Source organism: Phycodurus eques, chromosome 11, assembly GCF_024500275.1.
Source record: "Phycodurus eques isolate BA_2022a chromosome 11, UOR_Pequ_1.1, whole genome shotgun sequence".
Classification (NCBI taxonomy): Eukaryota; Metazoa; Chordata; class Actinopteri; order Syngnathiformes; family Syngnathidae; genus Phycodurus; species Phycodurus eques.
The window spans coordinates 10,930,159-10,952,076 of record NC_084535.1 but is presented as its reverse complement, the minus strand read 5'-3'; the positions used below and the strand labels follow the sequence as shown (position 1 = coordinate 10,952,076).

Here is a 21,918-nt window from a genome sequence, read left to right as displayed (position 1 = left end):
CTCAATCATCTTAACGGTCAGTGGAATTACTGCACATACTAATGTAATCCTCAGCCTGACGGCTCCCAGCAACCAATAAGTAGGCTTTACACAATCAGGATTTTTGGGGCCGATCACAGATCAGCGAGTTTAAAAAAACGATAACCGATCACCGATCTGATCACAAGATGGAGCAATATGTCCATTTAAATGACTTGTTCATTTACTGGATATACTTGTGTACTGTATATGAGTATCTTCAAAAGTATTAATTCTCTAGTCCAGTGATTCCCAACCAGTGTGCCGTGGCACATTAGTCTGACATGAACAATCTTAAGGTGTGCCATAGGAAATTATAAAATTTTAAGTTAACTGCTCAAAACATTATTCATTGACAAGAAAATGTATCTTTGTTCCTCTATTTATGCCAATGAGGCATAGTGACAGACAGAACAAATAAATGCTCTTCTATTAGATGGCAGGAAGTACATACAGTAATTACTGTGTATCTACTTTTTGTGACGTTTTTGTTTGTTGGTGTGTCGTGAGATTTTCCAATTGGGTGCCTTCGCTCCATAAACGATGGAAATCACTGCTCGTCAGGTCAAACCAACATTACAGAAATAATGGATATAGTGTAACTGAATTACTTTATTGTAATTAAATTACTTCACACACACCGAAACTTCAGAGCATGATTCGACATAACGCCAGTACAACCGTTAGTGCTAGGCTACATAACGTTTTGTTGCCTGCTTGTGAGCCAAATCGTATTAAAAGCACATGAACATACTTCAAGCAAGCCTTAAATTAACGTAACTGTCGAGCACCAGCACGTTTTTCCCCATTTTGTTCTTATAATACACATGATGAGATCCATTGTTGTTGTCGCCATGGTAACGAGAGTATCTGGTCACGTTTGAGTTGACAAGATAAAGCCCAGTGATCGTAAAAGAAGGGATGCGGTTGTAAGATTTTATTGCAGTAGTCTGACAGAGTGCAATCGTGAAAGATCAAATTTGTCTTGTAGTGTGATCCAGGCATTACATGTTGTCTGTCCCACACGGCCGACATGGTGTTTTTTTTTTTAAATAAATTTATTGGTTGCCAGATATTTACAGTACTACGTCAAAAGACACGCGACAAGGCTAAAAATAAACTAGCTTTTGGATTCAAATATACTGTACATGATGGCGACGCGGAGTAAATGTCTTTTGCGGAGCCGATCATCGGCGAATTATGACATTAAAGCCGATCAGCATAAAATGCTAATTATCAGGCCGATCAGATCGATGTCAAGTCTACCAATAAGGTCTTTAGAATACATCTAACCTTTGATTTTAACACCCAGGAGTGGCAGTGGAGGCCCAGCTCACCTGTCGGGCTTGATAGTACTCCCGAAGGAGCTGATCCCTTTGAATGATGGCCTCGGTCCTCTCCTTGCGGGCCACGTCGCGCTCCTCCCGAACCATCTCGATGTCCTTGCAGGCCTGGCTCAGTTCTTTCTGGGCCTCGGCTTTGTCCTTCACTTCATGGCAGTACTTCTCCAGCAGCTCGTTCCTCTCGCAGATGGCCCTGTCGCGGTCCACCAGCGACGAGTTCAACTCCTGTGATGAGGAATAAGGAAAAAGTGAAGCATTTTAACGCTGTGTCATTGACAGACTCAGCCAGTGAAAGTCCAGCATGTTCAGAAACATTCGAGGAGGAGGAAGAGCGAAACTATTTTTTATGTGGCCTTTATTCCACCAGAGGGTGAGTTAATGTTTCTTCATCTTCCTGTATCAAACTCACTAATGCACCCTTCAGGAACTAAAAAAAAGTCATTTTTCACCGCAGCCAGTATGTGCAGGCAACATTATAGTTTTGTCAGCTACAGTATGTAAAAAGTGTGACAAACAATAGTGACAGCAAAGGACAACAATGGAACAGAGGACATCCCTCATTTGGTGTTCTTCCTACCTGGAATATCCCCAGGTACACCCTGAACTGAAGCAGCCAATCACAGGGCACATATAGAGAAACAACCATTCACACGAATAGACAATTTAGTCTTCAATTAACCAAACATGCATCTTGTTGGAATGTGGAAGCCGGAGTATGCAGAGAAAACTTGCAAACTCCACACAGGAGAGCTGAGATTCGAACCGGGGACCACGACTGTGAGGCAGACGTGCTAACCATAAGATCATGTGCTGCCCACTCACATTCATTTCCCAGGTTATTTTATGAAGGGGGATTTGTTTGTGGCTGTGTCCATGCACCACATACTGCCTCCATGAGTTTAAATGCTTTTATTGTCTTTATGGGTGCTCGCCTTTTTTCCCCACATGGGTTGAGCAAGCAAAATCTCTGTTAGATAGGTAGACAAATTAGATACAGTAGACAGTCATCTATCTAATCCACCTTATTTCCATGAAGCTGTTTTGTATCCACAGCACTGACACAGAAAAAGCTGTGTGTGTGTGTGTGTGTGTGTGTGTGTGTGTGTGTGTGTGTTCATGCATGTCGACCCAGAAACAAAATAAATCCTTAATTATCGTAATTCATTCAACACGCAGTCTGGCTAACAGTTAGTCAGTCAATAGCAATTCGCTAACCTAAGTGCGCAACAGCCAAATCTACGCTCTCATTTGTTGACTCCCTTGTCACTCACCAATCATGCACAACCTTTTTAAGCCACACACAATCCAAGTCACAAATATTACAGTGTAAAACTTGAGGATGGCAACCCAAAGTGGACAACAATAATACCTGAACCTCACATGCACATTTTTTGTTTAAAAAAAATCAAAATCTATATTTATCAATTACACGATTAATAGATGCGATAATCGGTAGAGTAATTGAGTCTAAAATTATTTGATAGCTGTAGTGTATATTCTATCCGGCCCGTTGATCATTTCAACCCGGCCTGCCAAAGATTGGTACAGAATCGCCCAAATCATATCAAAATCATGACTACATTCATTTGACCTTGTCCTGTAATGACGAGTGGTTCCACCAGGTTGTGCTGTAATGGCCAGTGGTTCCACCAGGTAACGCAGTAGGTACAGTGAGTGATACATTGACTTGACTTTGGCTGTTCTGTTTTACTCTGCTACTGCTTTGAACCCTTCTTCAACCCTGAGTAGACCAAAGAAAAGAAAAGTCAACAGTGAGTGCTGAGCAGTGATGCCGGTAACAAATTACTCCCAAATTCCACCATTTTGGATAACAAGTAATGCATTAGTTTCCCCAGGAGAGCCTAGGACTACAGTTACTTTTGAGTCATTAATGTTTCTCAGCAAGTCGTGATTTGTTGCTGGTGACTCGAAAACTCGCACTCCAGCCATTCAACAGCATTCAACCGTTCACGAAGACAGCTGATTTCTAAATAAGGGGAAGAAAGGTTGTAGAGTCTACAATGCACAGTGACGGTACAATACCATAAAAGTGCAAACAAATGCACGATTTCACTATCACACTACTGATTTCACTGCACAGCTGACGTCACGTAAGTAAGTGCTTCTCCCCGCGATGAATCACCCACAGCTTTCCTAGTTAAACAGTTGCGTAAGTTTCTCACTCTTCGCATCAAAATTACAATGGTGGGAGCAATTGTGTGTGCGTGTGTTTGTATGACCCCAATATCAAACTGCCACTCACTTTCACGTTTACATACACGCACGCATACACACAGTTGCCTTCATGGATCACAATCGGCATCCATCTATCTATCAGTTAAGAGTCTTTAGAGAAGTGTACTGAGAATAATGTACTTACTGTACTGTGTTGTCATGTCAATTCTGCACTAACTTGCTGATTAAACACTAATTAAGTTATTGGTTCATGTTGATGTAATTGAAACTTTTGTGACGTACATTACCAAGTAATGGGTACAGTTAAGCAAATGTTTTTTTTGTACTGTGGATAAGTAATATTCCTGCCGCTTGGAAGCTGCGGAAAGTTACTAAAAAGTTACTTTTTTTCTGACTTGGTTACTTTTGAAATCAAGTAATCGGTAAAATAACTAAGTTACTTTTAAGCTCAAGTAATCAGTAAAGTAACTGAGTTACTTTTTCAAGGTAACTGTGGCAACAGTGGTGCTGAGTTTTTAACCACTGAAGTTCAGTCAAAGGCTGTATGTCTAATTTGTTAAGAAACCATTGCGGTTTTAGACGAATACAACATCAGCCGTCACTTTTCTACCGAGCATGCTGATTATGCTAGCAGCCAATCGACGCAGGAACTAATGGCTACGGTTCAGCGGTTAAAAATCAAGCTTGCGGGCTCAGCAAAACACATTTATCTGACAACCTGCCATCCAAGATTCAGTCACACAAGACCGGAAACAAAGCCACGGGAGCTGCAGAGTGAACTTATTGATCTCCGATGTGATACAGTCTTAAAAGAGAAGTTCAACTCGCAAACTGGATGTGTTTTATGCTTCATGAAGCGCAGAGAAATTTCCAAAAATCCGGAAGATGGCACAGAGGATGCTGGTGATGTTTGGCTCTACATGGCTCTTTTTAGTGTGATGAACACCAACAAAACATCCTGCAACAGATCCTAGCCGAGTGATGAACACCTCAGTTGTGTTATGAGAATTGCTACAACAAAACTAACACCAGATACACTGATGCACTGGCAAAATAAGGTGATCAACAAAACAACACGGTTCCCATTAAAAGTAAATCCAAGTATTAACACTACAATACCTTTTTTTTTTTGTTTGTTTATTTTTTTATATGGAAGCATCCGGTTCAGGCCTGTCAAATTTTAAAAGTCAATGTGGCCCCTGAGCCAAAATGTTTGCCCACCCCTGGACTATATCCACAGTTTCATACCTGTCTGAGTGCTTCCAACTCCTCGCTAGCCACAACCCTTTCCGAGGAAGTGTTTTTCAGCCGGGCCTCGGCCGCCTCCAGCTCCGTCTGCAGCTTGTCCAGCTCCTTGATGACCTGGTCGCGCTCGCTCATGATGAGGCGGTACTCGTTAAACACAGAGTCCCGCTCCTCCTTGTACTTGTCACAGTCCTTGGCCGACTTCAGCTGCAGGTTCTTGTAGCGCGTCACCTCCGATTGGAGCCGCTCCATCTCGCGCTGGAGCTCCTTGTTTTGAGCGGAGGACTTGTTAAGCTCCTGCTGCACGGAATCGAACCTGGGAAGACAAAATTGGGGATAGTTTATAAGATGATGTGCAAAATACAACCCCTAAGCAGCTAGAACATGAACCAAAATAACCTGAGCTAATCAATTCCGTGTCAATTATGTCATGTATTTTCCAAGGCCAAACAACCATAACTGGATTGCCCGTGTTTTCTCTACATTAGCTTGTATTAACACAGTGCCGGGGGCAGAGTATAATCACAAAGTACTGGGACGCTTCCCCTTGGCAGGCTTTCCCCTCAAAAAGTCCAACAGTTGGCCAATCAGTAGGTGCTTTGGAAAGGAGGCCTTGAAGATAAGAGCTGGTTTGAAATAGACTGAACATAAGCGCTTTGTGTTTCACACACATACACAGGTAATGGTAATGCTTTCACCTCCTCATGGAGGTGGAGTACTGCTGCTGGTAGTGCATAGCCGAGTCACGCTGTATGAGCAGCGCGTCCATCTGCTTCTGCAGCCGCCGGTTCTCCTCCTCAGCCTGCTCCAGGCGGCTCAGGTCCGTGTTGTGCGCGGCCACCTTCTCGCCGAAGCGCTTACTGAGGGCGTCATACTCCTTCTTCACACCCTCCAGCTTGTCCATGGCCGTGTCGTACAGTTTGTTCAGCACCTCCGAGGAGCCCTTTTCTCGCATTACCTGCCATGTGTGACAAGAAAATAAATAGTCATGTGACTCAATGTGATTAAAGTGAAAGTTTTAAAGTTGAATGCTGTGAAGCTTTGGAAAATTTGCAACCAACATGCAGGAAAACATAATCGTAACCCTAACTGGGATAGTATAATACATTTAAAAAATCATATTAGACATGGAATTGTCATAATACACACGTGCACTTAACTCAACCTCATTTCAGTCAGCATCAAATCATTAACACTCTGTTTTTGAAGAAGAACATGAAAACAGAAGAACCAAGATTAATTTATAGCAGAAAGACTATTGCAGTGTCCAGGTACTTTTGTACAGTTTTTGCGTGTGTTTCAGTGTCATAATTGCTAATTGACAATCAACAGTAGTCAGATGAATGACTGACCAGACTTGTTGGTTCAGTTAACATTACTGCATTTCCATTGGTTGGTTTCTACTTTGGGCAGCACGGTGGACACTTATAACTAACCAACTGATTTTCTGCTAGTTACTGTACTTTTCACTTGTGGTCAAAGGGTCAGCACTTTAGGTGTGCATTGAGTAACTTTGACATTACATTCATGGTCCCTTTCTATTTATACTGTGACTAACGTAAGTAATTTTGGCTCATACAGCTACTGCTTATACATGTAATAACATAATGCTTCAGTATTAATTTTAAAAAATTCCTGTAGAGTTAAAGGTTTTGTCATAAAGACAGTTTAGACTTTGGATTATTCAAATTTCCAAATATAAATAAACTGAATGGGAAGGTACTGCAGTATTGCAATCAAACTTGTGTGCTGTGCTTTGATTTAGCAGCAGGTGGCATCAAAGAGCAAGCATTGATATATTCTTTTACAGCGACAATAAATCTAGATACTCACGGATACCGTGTGCAAGTTGAAGAGGAGGACGATACATTATATAGACACGTCAATCCACATGACTGGAGCAGCAAATGAGTCAAATCAAAGGGCCTACAATATTAACAGTAGCGTGTGTCCTTGAATGTGCATTACTCATTCAACTGAATGTCTCATTATGGTAGATCTTGCTAATAACGCCTGCTGTATTCCTGTGAGAGCGGCAGCGTCCAGGGGGCTGTATTAACCTTGTCTACGCAGCATATATCCTCATCTTGTAGCTAGATGCCTTGGGTCATTGTGCTCTTTGGCCAAGCCAAACCCCTTTTTCCACTTGCCCTTTTGTAGAAATGCTCTGTGTTAAGTTTCCCCTTCAGCTTGGCTTACAGAGTACAACCATTGCACTATCCCCATAGGTACACTGCACTGGAGTCCTATATGGGTCAGAGCACTCGTCGTTGGCCAGAGTGCAGCAAAAGTCACTCACTCGATGTACAGTACAATCAAACAAAGCTCTCGATAATTCACCTAAAAAAATGTTCTTATTTAAATTGTGTCACAAGGCAATGTTTTAAGAAACATGTACAGTGGTGCCTTATATATATATCGACATGAGTTTAATTAGTTCCATGACCGCGCTCGTCACTCAAAACACTCATATTCCAAATCATCTTTCCAATTGAAACGAATGGAAATGCCACTAATTAATTCCAGCCTCCTAGCTCTGAGGGCATTATACAGTATATGTGTGTGCATTGGAGTGGACCGTACCTGTTGCTGCTGCAATCGGAGGTCGGACAACTCCTTCTGGTCTTGACCGTGCAACCGCTGGAGCTCCTCGCAGCTCTGTTTGAGGTGATTGTGCTCTCGGACCAGTTGAGCGTTGTCCCTTCGCAGTGTCTCCATCTCCTCCTTGAGCTGCGTCTGTTCGCCCAGGACACGGCTGTGCAGCATGCTGTTTGATGAGGAAACAGCCAAAGCGGGGTCAACTCATGCAAACATGTTCAAGAAGGATCTTTGCACACGCATACAGATGGTAACTGAGTATGCCTTTTTGTGCCGTGTGATGACATATTCTTACGCCGCTGCACAAACTAGTTTTATTGAGGACCGTTCATAACCTCGAAATTGTACTTTTTAATGTGAATAAACACAAATGAGGCATAAAAGGAAAGAAGTGCACTTGTAGTTCTAAGTGTCATGATTTTACGTTTTTTTTGGTTTGTTTGGTTTTTTTACATTTGAGTTTCATGGACATAACAGCAACAATCTAATCAAATAAAGTCCTTTCGATGATCCACTAATTCTCCCTTGGACGATGAGAAACTAGTTTAATTTAATGTGCTTCTATTAGTCTCGCAAAGAGAAATTCAGGAAATAAATTGGTCACAAATTGGTTTTAAATAGTTACATTAATACTGTGCCAATAGTTTGAGTTAGTGATCTTTTATTTTTTTAAATTGGTATCCTTCATGTCAAAAGTGACAAAAGACTATACTATGAACTCAAATAGTCTGACAATTTTATGAAATTATAGTTGACAAGAATGCTTTAGATTATGCTACACATGGTGTGTGCCCTCAAAAGTAACAGGGATAAGAATCATTTTCAAAATGTAAATTGCAATGAAAATGGCAAATATTTAAATTAATATCTGTACTTCTATGTATTGTGTTATGTGTTTTTTCATTACTCAGTCAACAAATCCAAATCCTTAAAATTAGGGTTCGAATAATTTGGGTTTGAAGTGAATATGCTTTTAAAGACATGCATGTTATTTTGTGTCAGCAACACTTTATCCATATGAATGAAAGCCATCAGCCAATAGGGTCGCTGTTTCAATATATTACAAGAACAATTAACATATTACATAGCAGCGAGGGATACTCACTGGTAGAAGTCGGCCTCTTTGACAGCCTCCTCGCACCTCTTCAGTGTTTTTGTGTGCTGGTTCTGGAGAGACTGCAGATCTGCCATGGCCCTCATGCACTGGCTTTTTAAGCGCTCATAATCATGGCTGGCTTTGGAATTTGGCCTTAAGAGATGCGACAAGGAAAGGAGTAGACACTCAGGATAGCAGAGAAAAAAAAACAGACTCGGGCGCAAGGACAGAAGAGAAAGGTTGAGATTCCTCTCATTGGAGAGATCGGCAACATTCTTAGAAGAGATAGGAAAGAAGTAGAAGTAAGTACTGATAAACATTTTATTGACGGTGGCATTGATCATTCTTTCCAACAGTGCCAAATGGTTGTACACAATTATACCACATTTGATCATTTTGTGGCTGGGGATGTTTATTTATTAAACTGTTGATTGGAGTAGGTGTCCATTAGAGGGGGGCGGGGGCTTTACTTATATAAACTTATTTTTAGTAGACTATATGGCTGCCGACCAGTTCAGGGTGTACCCTGCCTCTCGCCCGAAGATAGGTGGGATAGGCTCCAGCACACCCCCCACCCTAGTGAGGATAAGCGGTACAGACAATGGATGGATAGATTAAAACAGTATATACTAAGTTTGATTTACATAGCACCTTTCAAGGGACCAAAGGACACTGTATATAGGATATGCATGTACGTTGTATCACTTTCACCAATAACTATGCTTGGTTACAGTAAAATAATATATAATAATAGAATACAGGTGTATTGCAATAAACTTGAATATTGTGGAAAAAAACATTTCACTTTTTTTTTCCCCAATCAAAATTATTTTATACAGAAATTAGGCAGGAATTGGCCTTCTGAAAAGTATTTTACTATTTTCCGACCCATTTCATGAATTAGTTATGTAATTGTAGAGTTTCACTTTTTCACTTAAACTACTGTAATAAACTTTTCTTAGAGATTCTAATTTAATGAGATGCACTTGTATATGTCAAGTGAAACAAAACTCTTTCCTGAGGTGAAAAAGGAGGAATCTATTTGAGCAAGGCGTTTATTTGTTAAAGTGGATGACGAACCCCGCTAATGAGAACAGCACATTTATAAATAAAGTTTGGAAGGAACGTTGGCATGCGCCAGGGAAGTGAGGCTTTGTACCTGCAGTCATCGAATGTGGTGCCAGGCGATGCCAGGGCCAGTCGCTTGCGGAGCTCGTCCCGCTCCCTTGTCACCTGGCGGAGCTGGAACAGAACGGTGTCCAGGTGGTCGCTTTGCGGCCGGTTGTCGTTGATGGCGGGGGGAGGGGAGGACGCATCACCGTTAACGGGCGAACCTGTGACAGTGAGCCAGTTAGTGATGCTGTGGTCAGCCAAAGGCACAGTACAGCTCAAATTACACCTAATTAGTGGGAAACATACACACCTTAAAAGGCGCATAGACAGATAATCAAGTGGGGATGCAGTTAGGTACAAGGGTAATTAAAAGCTGCGGGTTCCCGTACCACATTTTTCAGACCGAATCCTCAAAATGCCCTTTTCCTCTCGTGTTAGAAAGGCGTAGGCAAAAAAAACAACGTTGCAAGTTAGCATTGCCTGCCAGCTTCTTTTTGGGGCTCATTTGGGTGAAATCACTTCACATTGGAGACCAGAGGTTGACATTTTTTCACAATTCTCCCCAGGTCCCATGGGTCCCGTGGGATCGGAGTGAATTTCACTATTAATCACGGAGTAAGGCAGGAGCGAGAACGAAAGGCTCCGGGAGTGGAAACCATATCCAGTTGCCAAATAAATACCATTGAAAATATCTGGTAGTATAACCACTTTTCAAAGAATGCAGTAAAGTGCAAAGAATAAAAAATAACTACAACACCGTGGTTCAACTAACATCCATGTATGTATGCCTAACATTTATGCAGGAAAAGTGCAAATAAATGAACTGATTCAGATGTTGAGTTTTAGGAACACAAGAATGTCAGCTTGTTTTGAAAGCCTGATTGTGATGTCTCAGTCTGAACATTAGGGGCACCAGGTAAAAGGAGCACTTACATTTGGTAAGAGATTTACAAACACCAATTCCAATGAATTTGGGAGGTTGTGTAAAACAAATAAAAACAGAATACAATGATTTGCAAATCCTTTTCAACCTATATTCAAGTGAATACACTACAAAGACAATGTTTAAACTGATAAACTATCGTCCATCCATCCATTTTCTGTACCGCTTATCCTCACTGGGGTCGGAGGGTTGCTGGAGCCTATCCCAGCTATCTTCGGGCGAGAGGCGGGGTACACCTTGAACTGGTCGCCAGCCAATCGCATATAAACTATTGTTTTTTTTGCAAATGTTCACTCATTTTTAATTTGATGCCTGCATCATGCGTCAAAAAAGCCAGAACAGGGGCATGTTTACCAATTTTACATCACCTTTCCTTTTAACAGCGCTCATTAGCGTTTGGGAACCGAGGACACTAATTGTTGAAGCTTTGAGGTGGAATTCTTTCCCATTCTTGCTTAATGTACAACTTCAGTTGTTCAACAGTCCGGGTTCTCCGTTGTTGTAATTTGCGCTTCATAATGGGCCACACATTTTCAAAGGGAGACAGGTCTGGACTGCTGGCAGTCCAGTCTAGTCCTCGCACTCTTTTACTACGAAGCCACATTGCTGTAACGTGCAGAAAATGGGTTGGCATTATCGTACTGAAATAAGCAGGGACGTTCATGAAAAAGAAAGATGTTCAGTCATCAGTCGTATTAAAAAAAAAATATATATATATATATATATATATATATATATATATTTTACAAATTCTACCAGGGTATTTAAACTTATGAGCACAACTGTACATATATGCAGTCATACGTACCACTGTCATATTGGGATGAAAGTGTAGACTACACTTTTCTCATAACCTCAAGGTGGCGGTGGCATATTGCAATGAAATTGTCCAGCTTTTTCACAACCTCTAAATGGCAGCATACATTTATAAAGTGTGAAAGTTTTTTCCATTTTCCCCTATACCTATGTATAATGCGCACTATTGACTTTTGACCATTGTTAGGGGAAAGAAATGCGCATTACACCCGAGAAATTAAGGTAAATCTCAGTGGCTCTCATTGCGTGTGGTTTTGAAAAAGCAGATTTTTTATTCCACCCTTGGATAAGAGTATCTAATGAAATTTCCGGTGAGTTTATTTGCAACTTGAACAAGGGGAGATTACTCCAGTGTAATTCCTTCTTAATCCTCTAGGGTGGCTTCAGTGCCAGTGTGCTGTAAATCCGGAGAGATGTATCTTGTAATTAGACGATGTGTAATCTGTGACAGGGGTTAACATGGATATTTGACTTCCAAAGCCGTCAATGGCAGTGAATGTGTTTTAAAAGATAAGCTACATTTGGATTTGGAGAGTGCATGTGTCTTCTGGTGTGGTTTTAGAGAGCATTCCGGTCAAAATTGTCTTTGGTTGAATTCCACTCCTTTCCATTACCACAAGGCTTAATACAAACTCTGGATTCTTCGCCAAGAAGACAAGCAAATGTGTCACAAAGCAGTCACCACTGTACAAAGAAGCGCATGCATGGCAAAGAGACTTGGGGCAGGAAATTTGAGGATTATGTTCATCTTTGACTCAACATTTTGGCCCTTCTGGAGGTTTATGTAACACAGCTGAGTCATTTGGACCTTCGTCAAAAGCAGCAAAAACATGCATGGCAGTGATCCTTAAAGAAAGGAGAACATAGCTAGAGGTTTTCAGCGCTCCAATGTAGGGTTTAAGACAAAATGGGGAAAATCCCTCCCTTCCTGAACCCTCAAGATAATTTCATCTCCATCACATGTTAATGATGCGCTCATTCAAGAACAACTGGAAAAATGCTGAAGATCAGTAATGAAATCAAATATTGATGTTTTTTTTAAAGGACTCATTATGGTTTTGTTTTTTTACAACTTAAAACAGTTACCACGTGTTTTGATAACAGATGTGTGACATGCTCACCAAAGTACCCCAAGGACCAAGAAAAACAGCACACATTTTTTTGTTTTGACCATCACTGAAACTAGCCTGTTTTGAGGGTTCCGTCTCATGCAAATGAGCCATAGTAGAAGGGGTGGCGTGTACCATCACGAAAACAGCTTTCCTTAAGGCTTCTTCATACTCGCGTGGGCGGCGACTGCGCTGACGTCACTGCGGCTATCCCGCACGCAGTTTGCATTTATACTCGAGCGCAACCCACGTGCACAGTTTTGAAAATGTAATGCAATTCACCTCCAAGTTGGGGGTGTCTCTACGGCTGATATTGGCTAGGACACCACAGGATGGAGTTTCCTCTGCATTATTTGGACATTTCCGGTTGGCGTTTTTACTTTCCGTAACAAGGAACAAAGCAAAAACAATGGCGACCGTGGAACAGTGTCTGCTAGAACAAATGGACCTAGATGACCAGATGATACGTTTGATTATGCTGCAAAATCGATCAAGAAGGCGGCGGCATAGATGGTATATAGAACCAAGGGGCATGCTGAGTACTTCATCACAGCATGTGACTAAAACGGGCCAATCACGAGAGATGATCTCTGTGCCATTCTACACCCAGCAACAATTTTTGCCGTGTGCGCGTCAAGTGACGCAGAGGGACCACGCGGGTCAATTCGTCGGTCACGTGATGCAATGCGGGCGTTGTCGAGGAGTATAAAGAGGCATTTACTATGATGAATCAGGGTGGCTACATGTTAAGCCTCAAGTCTTAAAAAAAAATTAAAAAAAAAAAAAAAAAAAGCGAATGTGAACTGAGACAGCACTTCATCACCGAACTGTCAAATTACACTTGTCAATTTGTGTGCAGATGCATGTATGTGGCATATGATCATTGTGTGTAGTTTGGCCGTGGCTTAAAAAGTGGCTCCAGAACTTTGCCGGGCTGCTAAATCATGGGCGGAGCAACTCTGTGTGAGGGTAGTTATTATGGAAATTAACTGTTACTTTACAATCTGGCAAACTTCAGAATGGCTTGGTCACACAAACATTAGTGGCTAAACAGCTCGCAAAAGATTTACTTGGTCTTGTAATTTCACACTTGGTGGGTGGGCCAGCACTCCAGAGACCCAACTAATTTTATACAAGCATTAAAAAGATATTTTTTTGATGAAATGCTAGAGATAGAATTAAATATTGATATAATATATTGTGCTGTAGTACAAGTTTTAAAAGGGCTTTTCATTTTAAACAATATGTAGACAGATGGCATGTTTACATCTCTATTTACACCATCAATTAAGGGTGGAGCAAGATACAGCAATACACAATATACCCTGCGATTGACTTGCGACCAATGAAGGGTGTTCCCCTGCCTCTTGCCCAAAGTCAGCTTTGATAGGCTCCACCTCACCTGCGACCCCCTCATGAGGATAAGCGCTATGGGAGCCTTTGCGAAACGTCATTGTGACGTAATACTGGCACATGCGCATTAAGATTGGTTGGTAGAAGTCCCATTGACTTACATACTGTATAATACTGACAAAGAAACCTCATATTCGTTGCTTTTCACAGTATGCAAGTTTGTGCCAGCTGATGAATTTTAATGAAAGTCTACAAGTCTCTTGAAGTAGAAGAGACTTGTAGAAGTCTTGTAACACTTGTAGAAGTGTTATCATACAATTGTTGATTGGAAAATGTTGAGACGGCGAAACATCTCCATAGGTGACGTGTATTTGAATATTATAAGTATCATATCCATTTGTAATTTGTATAGGATTGTAGACCTACTATAAAAGGTTAAATATCAACAAAAGTAACAGAGGCATCACGTATTTAAGAGTGAGATGCAAGTTATTAGTAATGTGAGACTTATCTTTTGTTTGTTTGCTTGTGCCAAATATCAAAATTAACAATATGATATCTAGTACCGTAATATTATATTGCAAAACAAGTTATTATAAAGTGTCTTACCACTACTATATAAAGTGCCAAAAGCAGACACGGTCGGTCAGTATGGTTCAACTTGTGTCACGTAAGCTTTCAATGACATTCATGTGTCTTTGGGATGCTGTAAAAGCTTTAAGAATGTCCGTCGACAGTCTGTATGTACAGCCCATAACGCAATAAGACACTACCGTTTATTAATTAATGGAAATAAGCGTGACTAATCCGATAACTCGTGGTCGGCTATTGACTTCCATAGGCTTTTTGCCAACAGACACCACGTGACCATTTGGTGACACGACACGGCGAACGCTCCCATAGAAAATGGATAGATTTTTTTGTTTGTTTTCTTTTTTGAAAAGTGTTTTCACTATATTTAACAATAGTTACATAAAATGTAACTCATGGTACAGCATGAGTCAGCATGGACAAACCGGTATCAAAGCATAAATATGAAGTGTAACTGCATTCAAAACACGTAAAATTACAACAAAGTAATTGTAAAATATTGTAAAATAAAAAAACATGAATATAACAACAGCTCTATCCGTTGTGTATTTATATAATACTTGGTGGCGAATCAGTTTTGTCTCACTTCTTGAACACGTTTCATGAGATGGGTATCTATCCATCCATCCATTTTCAACACCGCTTATCCTGGTTAGGGTCGCGGGGCGCTGGAGCCTATCCCAGCAGACTTCGGGCGAAAGGCGGACTACACCCTGAACTGGTCGAAAGTCAGTCGCAGGCACATATAGACACGGACAACCATTCGCACCCGCATTCACACCGTCACTGAGTGGAAACTGAACCCACGCTGCCCGCACCAAAGTCAGGCGAGTGTACCACTACACCATCAGTGACTGGTATCTATCCATCCATTTTCTATAACGCTTATCCTCATTAGGGTCTCGGGTGAGCTGGAGCCTATCAAAGCTGATTTTGGCCAATAGGCAGGGCACAGCATGATTTGGTCGCCAGTCATCAATCAATTATGGAAATCTAGTGATGGACAAGAGTATTTAAATGTAGGTCTCATTTTTTTAAATGTTTTTGTATTATGTATCGATTGTATTCTTCCAATTTAACCAGTGTCACATAAGCTGTATTGTGATATTCTTGTTATTGTTGTCAAAATATGGCCATAATACAATGGAACAATGTTTGCGCACCATATACGTACCAACGCTGCTGAGGGAGCTGCTGCTCTCAGAGTCGGACGGCATGGTAGAGAGGACACTGTATGTGGAACCTGACAACACAAAGCACAATTCCGACATAAACCTTCCACAGCATGAGACTGAACAGGCTTCCTCTTATGTATAGGACCCGTCTTCAGCCATATTGCCGCTGCAGGTGTACGACACAATCGGGCATGGGCTTAGGTTCGGGATAATACCGACATCAACGTTCCTCCTTAGCAAGCTACATATTAACACCCCAGACTGCTGTCATCACTAAACCGCCTTTCACCTCACTGTGCACTTTTGCCTTGCTTTGATGTCTAGCCTCTGTATGTTTCTGCTACAGAGGCACAATGTCACAGCTCAAATGTGATTTTCTCTTTTTATGTCAGGAGTGAGCACGCACGTCACCCACACACAAAAACACACGCACACACATAACAGGGAACGGGAATTATATTTCTTCATCTCAATAGCTCTACATATCGTTAAGATGGTGGAATATTTATGCACAGGTGACTAGAATACAAGGAGAGAATGTGCAGATGTTTGTTACACTGCAGAGTGTCTGCTCTAAAAGGGCAACGGCAACCTTCCAGCAACATGAGCAAGGTTTTTTTTAGTCCGAAGCTGAAGCTCAGATTTGTGCATTCTGCGGAAAGAACCATATTTCGCACAACATACTGTATGCTTTTTGCATCCATTGTGTCCTTACTTAAGGTTACATGTGCTCTGAACTTCAGTTTTAGCATCACTGGGATATTGGTAAATATGATGAGATGCAAGGATGGCAGGAGCTAATGATTATCTATTATTAGAGTGTGCACAAAAGTATTAATCCGTGCCTTTTTTTTTAACCAGTTATTATTTGACAAGCCTTGTTGCATGAACTGATGAAATTGTCCATAGGTGTGAAAGTGAGTGTGAATGGTTGTTTGTCTAATGTCTATATGTGCACTCTGATCAGATGGCAGCCGGTCCAGGTTGTACCTTGCCACCCGCCCAAAGTCCGCTGAGTTAGGCTACAGCTCACCTGCAACCCTAATAAAGCAGTAGAGATAACAGATGGATGGGCATTATGTTCAAATGTTACTTAAAACATTGCCTATATGGTTAACAAAGGTTTTATGATGGGGAGAGTTTGACCCAGAAACTATTTTTTTATTACTTCGTATAAGAAACATATTTTCAATCTGTACAAGGTGGACAAGCTTGCTAGAACAGATTATGTTCAACCTTTTAAATGATAAACTCCTGGTGTTTGTCTCTGCTCTAAAAAAGAACACAGTTTATCATTACCCTTTTTTCCCTCCCTCTACACAATTAAAAGGTGCTGCATTGCTCCTGCAGCAAGAACCTGAGCCGCGCTCTCTACAGCAAACAAAACCCCTGTGCATCCATCACAGCGCGTAAGGAGAAAGTGGCAGTAAATCACAAAAGGAAAACAGATTTGCTGGTGCGTGCCAGCCTCCTCTAAATGGGCCTCAACAATAAACGTTCAGTGGCGCTGAAAATCTTTTTCAGAATTAATTCAAACGGCACGAACATCAGTAAAAATGCAGGGTTTAAAGGGGGGAAAAAAGCATGCCGTGTGCTATATTTATTCTGACACACGAGTTCCTGTGAAGAGGGTTTAAGAGATGGCTGCCTTTGCAAGCAGCAGCCAACAGATTGATGCAAACTGTTCCCTATCTCCATCTCCATCCTCGCCTCCCCACTGGGTTTGAGCTGCACTCTTGCTCCAGCCCTTCCATGTGTGACAAGGCCAAGCCTAATTAAGTGTGAGCGAGAGCGAGACTGAGCCACTCCATCTTAGACCCTGTAGACAGAGGAGAGGCCGGGGGTGGTGAGAGCACACTAGGAGATGGCATGGAGGAAAGGCGGGCAGATGAAAGGAAGATAGCTGAGCCACAAAAAGAGACAAATGGTGTTTGAGAGAAAAAGGGGAAACCCAAGTAAGAGTCAGATAGAGGTAAAAAGAAGTATGGTGGAAAGGAAAGCCATTTAATCTCTTCTGATGATCCGTGATGCTTAACACGTTTGGTGGAGAGAGCTTTGATTTTCGAATGGCCCATGAAGCAGACTCTGGGCTGTGAATCATTACGTCTCCACAAAAATAAAACCTCAAAACTCATTTGCATAGTTGCGACAGCTGACTTCTTGAACCCACTATCTGCCTGAGGAGGTCTCACACTAAACAGACGTAAACCATGGCGAGGCTTTATCATAACTCTGCTGCAGGGTAATTCCTTTTCACATCCAACGCGACGTCACTCAATGCTGACAGAAGTATCCTGAAATGTTGCTTCTTGAATGTGTTTTTTTCTTTTTGGGGGGGGGGGGTATTTGAAAGGCACTGAGATGAATTAAAAATGCCAGTAATCCCAAGGAAAGCGGACACTCGCCAAATGACTCACAACCACAGTCGATATAGAGAGTGAACCCTTTTGATATAACCCTTGTGTTTCTGATGGGGGGAAAAAATGAAGACAGCAATAAATCATAAATTATAACCAGTACAATTAAATTAAAAATAATTCTGTTATGACTGAAAAAAGGGATTGTTGCATAAACATGCACGCCCTAAAACCTATACAGTTTATGTTTGTTTGTTGTTTTTGTAATGCCCCTACATACGGGGCACCAGTAATGGCAAAGAGGATAAAAGATGATGACCACAGATGTGTACAAGGAACTTATTGTGAAAAGTTCTGGCTGCTCAGGAAAAATGTTACTGGATGTAGTGTACCTAAAAGCATTCTGGCCAATGACAGAGCTGCCAACCTATAAAAATTCATTTCCAGAACAATTTGTCAAAATTAGTCCGTATTTCCATATTTTCAAAATTTTGTCAAGAACATTTCCATGTGTCAGTCATAATCAGAATCATTAATACATTATGGCTTCAATATTTGTCATTTTAATGTTTTTATTACATCAACCTTGTAATGGTGGACGCAGTTGCAGCCTGAATCAAAGTACCAGTATATGAGATTTCGACATTCCATTAAATTCAACTTTTCCACCACATCTACAATCTAGTCCTCCAAGACTAACAAAAACAAAGATGAAGAAACAGAACAACAACCAACATAAGACGCAAACCGGAAGAGGACACACAAGAGGAAGAGAGAATGAAGATGGTTTTGGGATTATATTGTTAACAGAAAAATCCCGAAAAAAAAAAAAAGACAAAAACATGGAAAGAATCCCGGAGACAGCGTGAAAGTGGACTTTATAGTCTACTGAGCGAGCTAGAGACGATTTCACAAATTAAGCTAAATCAAGCTGGTGTTATTATCCTAGTAATACAGGTAGGATGTGTTTGTTTTTATTTCCCCCCACTTCCTTTTTCCTCAGTCAAGACGCTTCTCGATTGGCTACGTTACGTTTCACGTCACAAGTCACAGAGTCATGACTCATCAGCTTTCCTCACACACGTAAATGTTTTTGTTCATAAATATTGAACATTTAATATGTAAACTTGTTGGCCCCGACCTGTTTCGGACCCTATTATTTTGGACAAATTCACTTTTAACACACACACACCAGACCACAGTATAATCTTATAGGTTAAGCTAAGAAAACAAAATGTGGCGTTTGTCGTCCTTGGTCGGTAAGGGGCAAAATGGTGACAAAAACAGCCAGATTATCTTTTTATGTATAATAGGCTTCAGGCGACCTCATGTTGGTGGTCTTTGAACAGTAAACTAATTGAGAGTGTGCACTCAGTTTTGTCTCAGTTGCTTTAAGCGATGAAGCAATAAATTCTGATTTATACAGTGGATCGATCCATCACTATGCCCGTTTGTGCTTTCTATATCCAGCATTACACGCCCACAAATGGGAGGATTACAGGGCAATCCTCAGGATTTAGCCACACGGACAAAATTAGCACATTTGGATGAGAACCGCAAGCTTATAAGCAATTAGCTCGAATGTCACATACAAGGCAGCTTCCTGGAGGTCGATAGGTTAGCGGCATTAGCTGCTGTCCGACGTGCATTTAATCATTGATAGTAATTAGCACCATCAGCGCAGAGTGCGGCCGATCATTTGTAAACAAGATGCCCCTGTCAATAAAGCATCAGTGCAGATCCAACTGTATGAACCACCCCAAAGAATTAATCAAGTTGAAATTCTGATTGTGACAGATTCGATTAGTGACTATTAGATATGGTGATGGTCTTCGGTAAGACTGAAGGTGAGAAACGTAGCCTTGGAGGACCTGAAGCAGTGTCAGCATTGGCCTGTTGCTATGACCTAAATAGGTCAGGGGAGAACTCTCCTCTACCTTCAGGGTCTCACTACCCCCACTCGCCTCACCGCCTTCCCTCCCGATCAAGTGATGTGCTCGGCGACCAACACTCGCTTCAGATGAATAGATTAGGTGCTCAGGCACATAAGGCGAGGTGACACGTGTTGCCATGGTGAGGCTGGATGAGGAGAGGCATAAGCGATTGGGCGAGAGGGATGAAAATGGAGCGTACGGGAAGCGAGACTTGGCGGGCCTTACCAAACAAAGATCCAAAGTCTGGCTTCAACTGAGACTGAATTATTAAACAGTTCCAGAAAATTCCCATCGCTGCCAACTGACACAAAAAGATAAAAACACTACGATTAGAATCTTGATGGGATGCGGGATGGCTGAAACCTCCATGCTGATCAACCTCATACATAACTAACTCAGCCAGGTTTTAACATCAGGGTCACACAGTCAAGAAGGAGCATTAGTATTGCAAAAATAAAGCCTATTTTTCATTGGCCGTCAGCTGCACTCACAAAAAAAAAAATAAACCACCACCCAAAATAAAAAAGTAAAACACAATATGCAAGTACAAATAGTTGTTCTCCTTTTTACAAGCCTTCAAGGCCTTTAAACTACAGAAGCGTGCGATAAGATCAGCACACACAAAAAAACATGGCTTGACTCGCTTGTTTTGTGTTTTGCTTAAGTGAGGCAGTGGGATGGTGTGTCAGTACAAAGCCAAAGACAAAAAAGCTGATTTACATCCCCGACCTCTAAATCCTGGCTAGGCTGGAACCTATTGGATAGAGCTAATGATTCATCTTGCTACGACCTCAAAGATCAATGTTATACCAAGACACAGAGCACCCCAATCAAGGATAGGCATTTTACATAATTGATTGAAGGTTTTTTATTTCTTAATGTTTTTAATGGGATAGGGGAATCGCTCTCTATATGTTCTGAACTCTTGTTTCCATTATACTGTTGTACTGAGCAGAATAATGCTGCCTGTAGGGGATGCCATAATGGAGGTCTATGTGGATGTCATGTTCTTCTCCAGGCTACAAATTAGTTGAGATGCAGTCTACTGCATGTTGCCCCAATTGCTTCAAGACATAATCAAGTCCAAATAAATTATGGACAGAATTCACAAAGGGTAACAAAAAGACGCAGTTCCCTCTGAAATTGCCCGTGAAAGTGGAAATGCCAAAGAAAAGCCCAATTGAAAAATTTACTGTAGCGGTGGCTAATAAGTAAAACCATATCATAGTAATCGACAGAAACCATGCAAATAATATAGTATAGTATTTAGGCTTTACAAGATCAGGATTTTTGGGGGCCGATCACCGATCAGCATGTTTAAAAAAACGATAACCAATCAGGTCACAAGATGGCGCAATGTGTCCATTTAGATGATTTGTTCATTTATTGTATTGTATATACTTGTATACATACAGTATATATACTGTATACTGAGTACTGTATCCATCCATTCAGCCATATTCTGTCCCGCTGATCCTCATAGCTCATCCCAGGTCAAAATTATTCTCTAACATTTTAGACAGAAGTTAAAACATCAGTGACCTCTAGGAGGAATTCAAGGATTGGCCACTGACATAAGTTTAGGTCAGGTCAACATTACATGACAGAAATAATGGGTGCTAATTTACTATAATTAAATTACTTTATTGCAATTAAATTACTTTAATAAATACCGTTAATGACATGCTTACTCTAACTTTCTCACTGTCCCGCTATATGGACGGGTGTTGTCCAGAGTTTGCGTCCGTTTGGCTTTTCCTTTTTTTCACGCTGTGTTGCTTGAAGGTGGCATGCTCCTCGTGCACATTCTTCGGGTGCCTGATCAAATTTGTGTTGAAGCATTTAGATGACGTTCCCCACAAAGTACTTCAGTTGTGCACAGACTGCAAATAACTTAACGTGTTGTTTGTCTGAGACACCGCAAAATAGTCCCACATCGATGACGTGTTTTTTAACCGACAAGATTGAAAAAAACTTTATTGGCTGTCAGATAGTTACAGTACTGCGCCACAAGACACATGACAAGGCTAA

The 21,918-nt window shown here is 41.2% G+C and overlaps 1 protein-coding gene across 4 annotated transcripts in view; it reads right to left on the bottom strand.

Moving 5' to 3' along the window:
- The window catches only part of dlg5a (discs, large homolog 5a (Drosophila)), a 76,327-nt gene that overhangs the window by 35,412 nt on the left and 18,997 nt on the right, over window positions 1-21,918 (bottom strand). For all 4 annotated transcript variants that reach the window (XM_061689853.1, XM_061689856.1, XM_061689854.1 and 1 more), the window contains exons 2-8: window positions 15,596-15,664; window positions 9,656-9,830; window positions 8,506-8,649; window positions 7,386-7,569; window positions 5,501-5,760; window positions 4,806-5,118; window positions 1,356-1,586 (exon numbers count right to left, since the gene is read on the bottom strand). In XM_061689853.1, coding sequence (XP_061545837.1) covers window positions 1,356-1,586; window positions 4,806-5,118; window positions 5,501-5,760; window positions 7,386-7,569; window positions 8,506-8,649; window positions 9,656-9,830; window positions 15,596-15,664 — 1,376 coding nt within the window. The remainder of the gene's footprint in view (window positions 1-1,355; window positions 1,587-4,805; window positions 5,119-5,500; window positions 5,761-7,385; window positions 7,570-8,505; window positions 8,650-9,655; window positions 9,831-15,595; window positions 15,665-21,918) is intronic.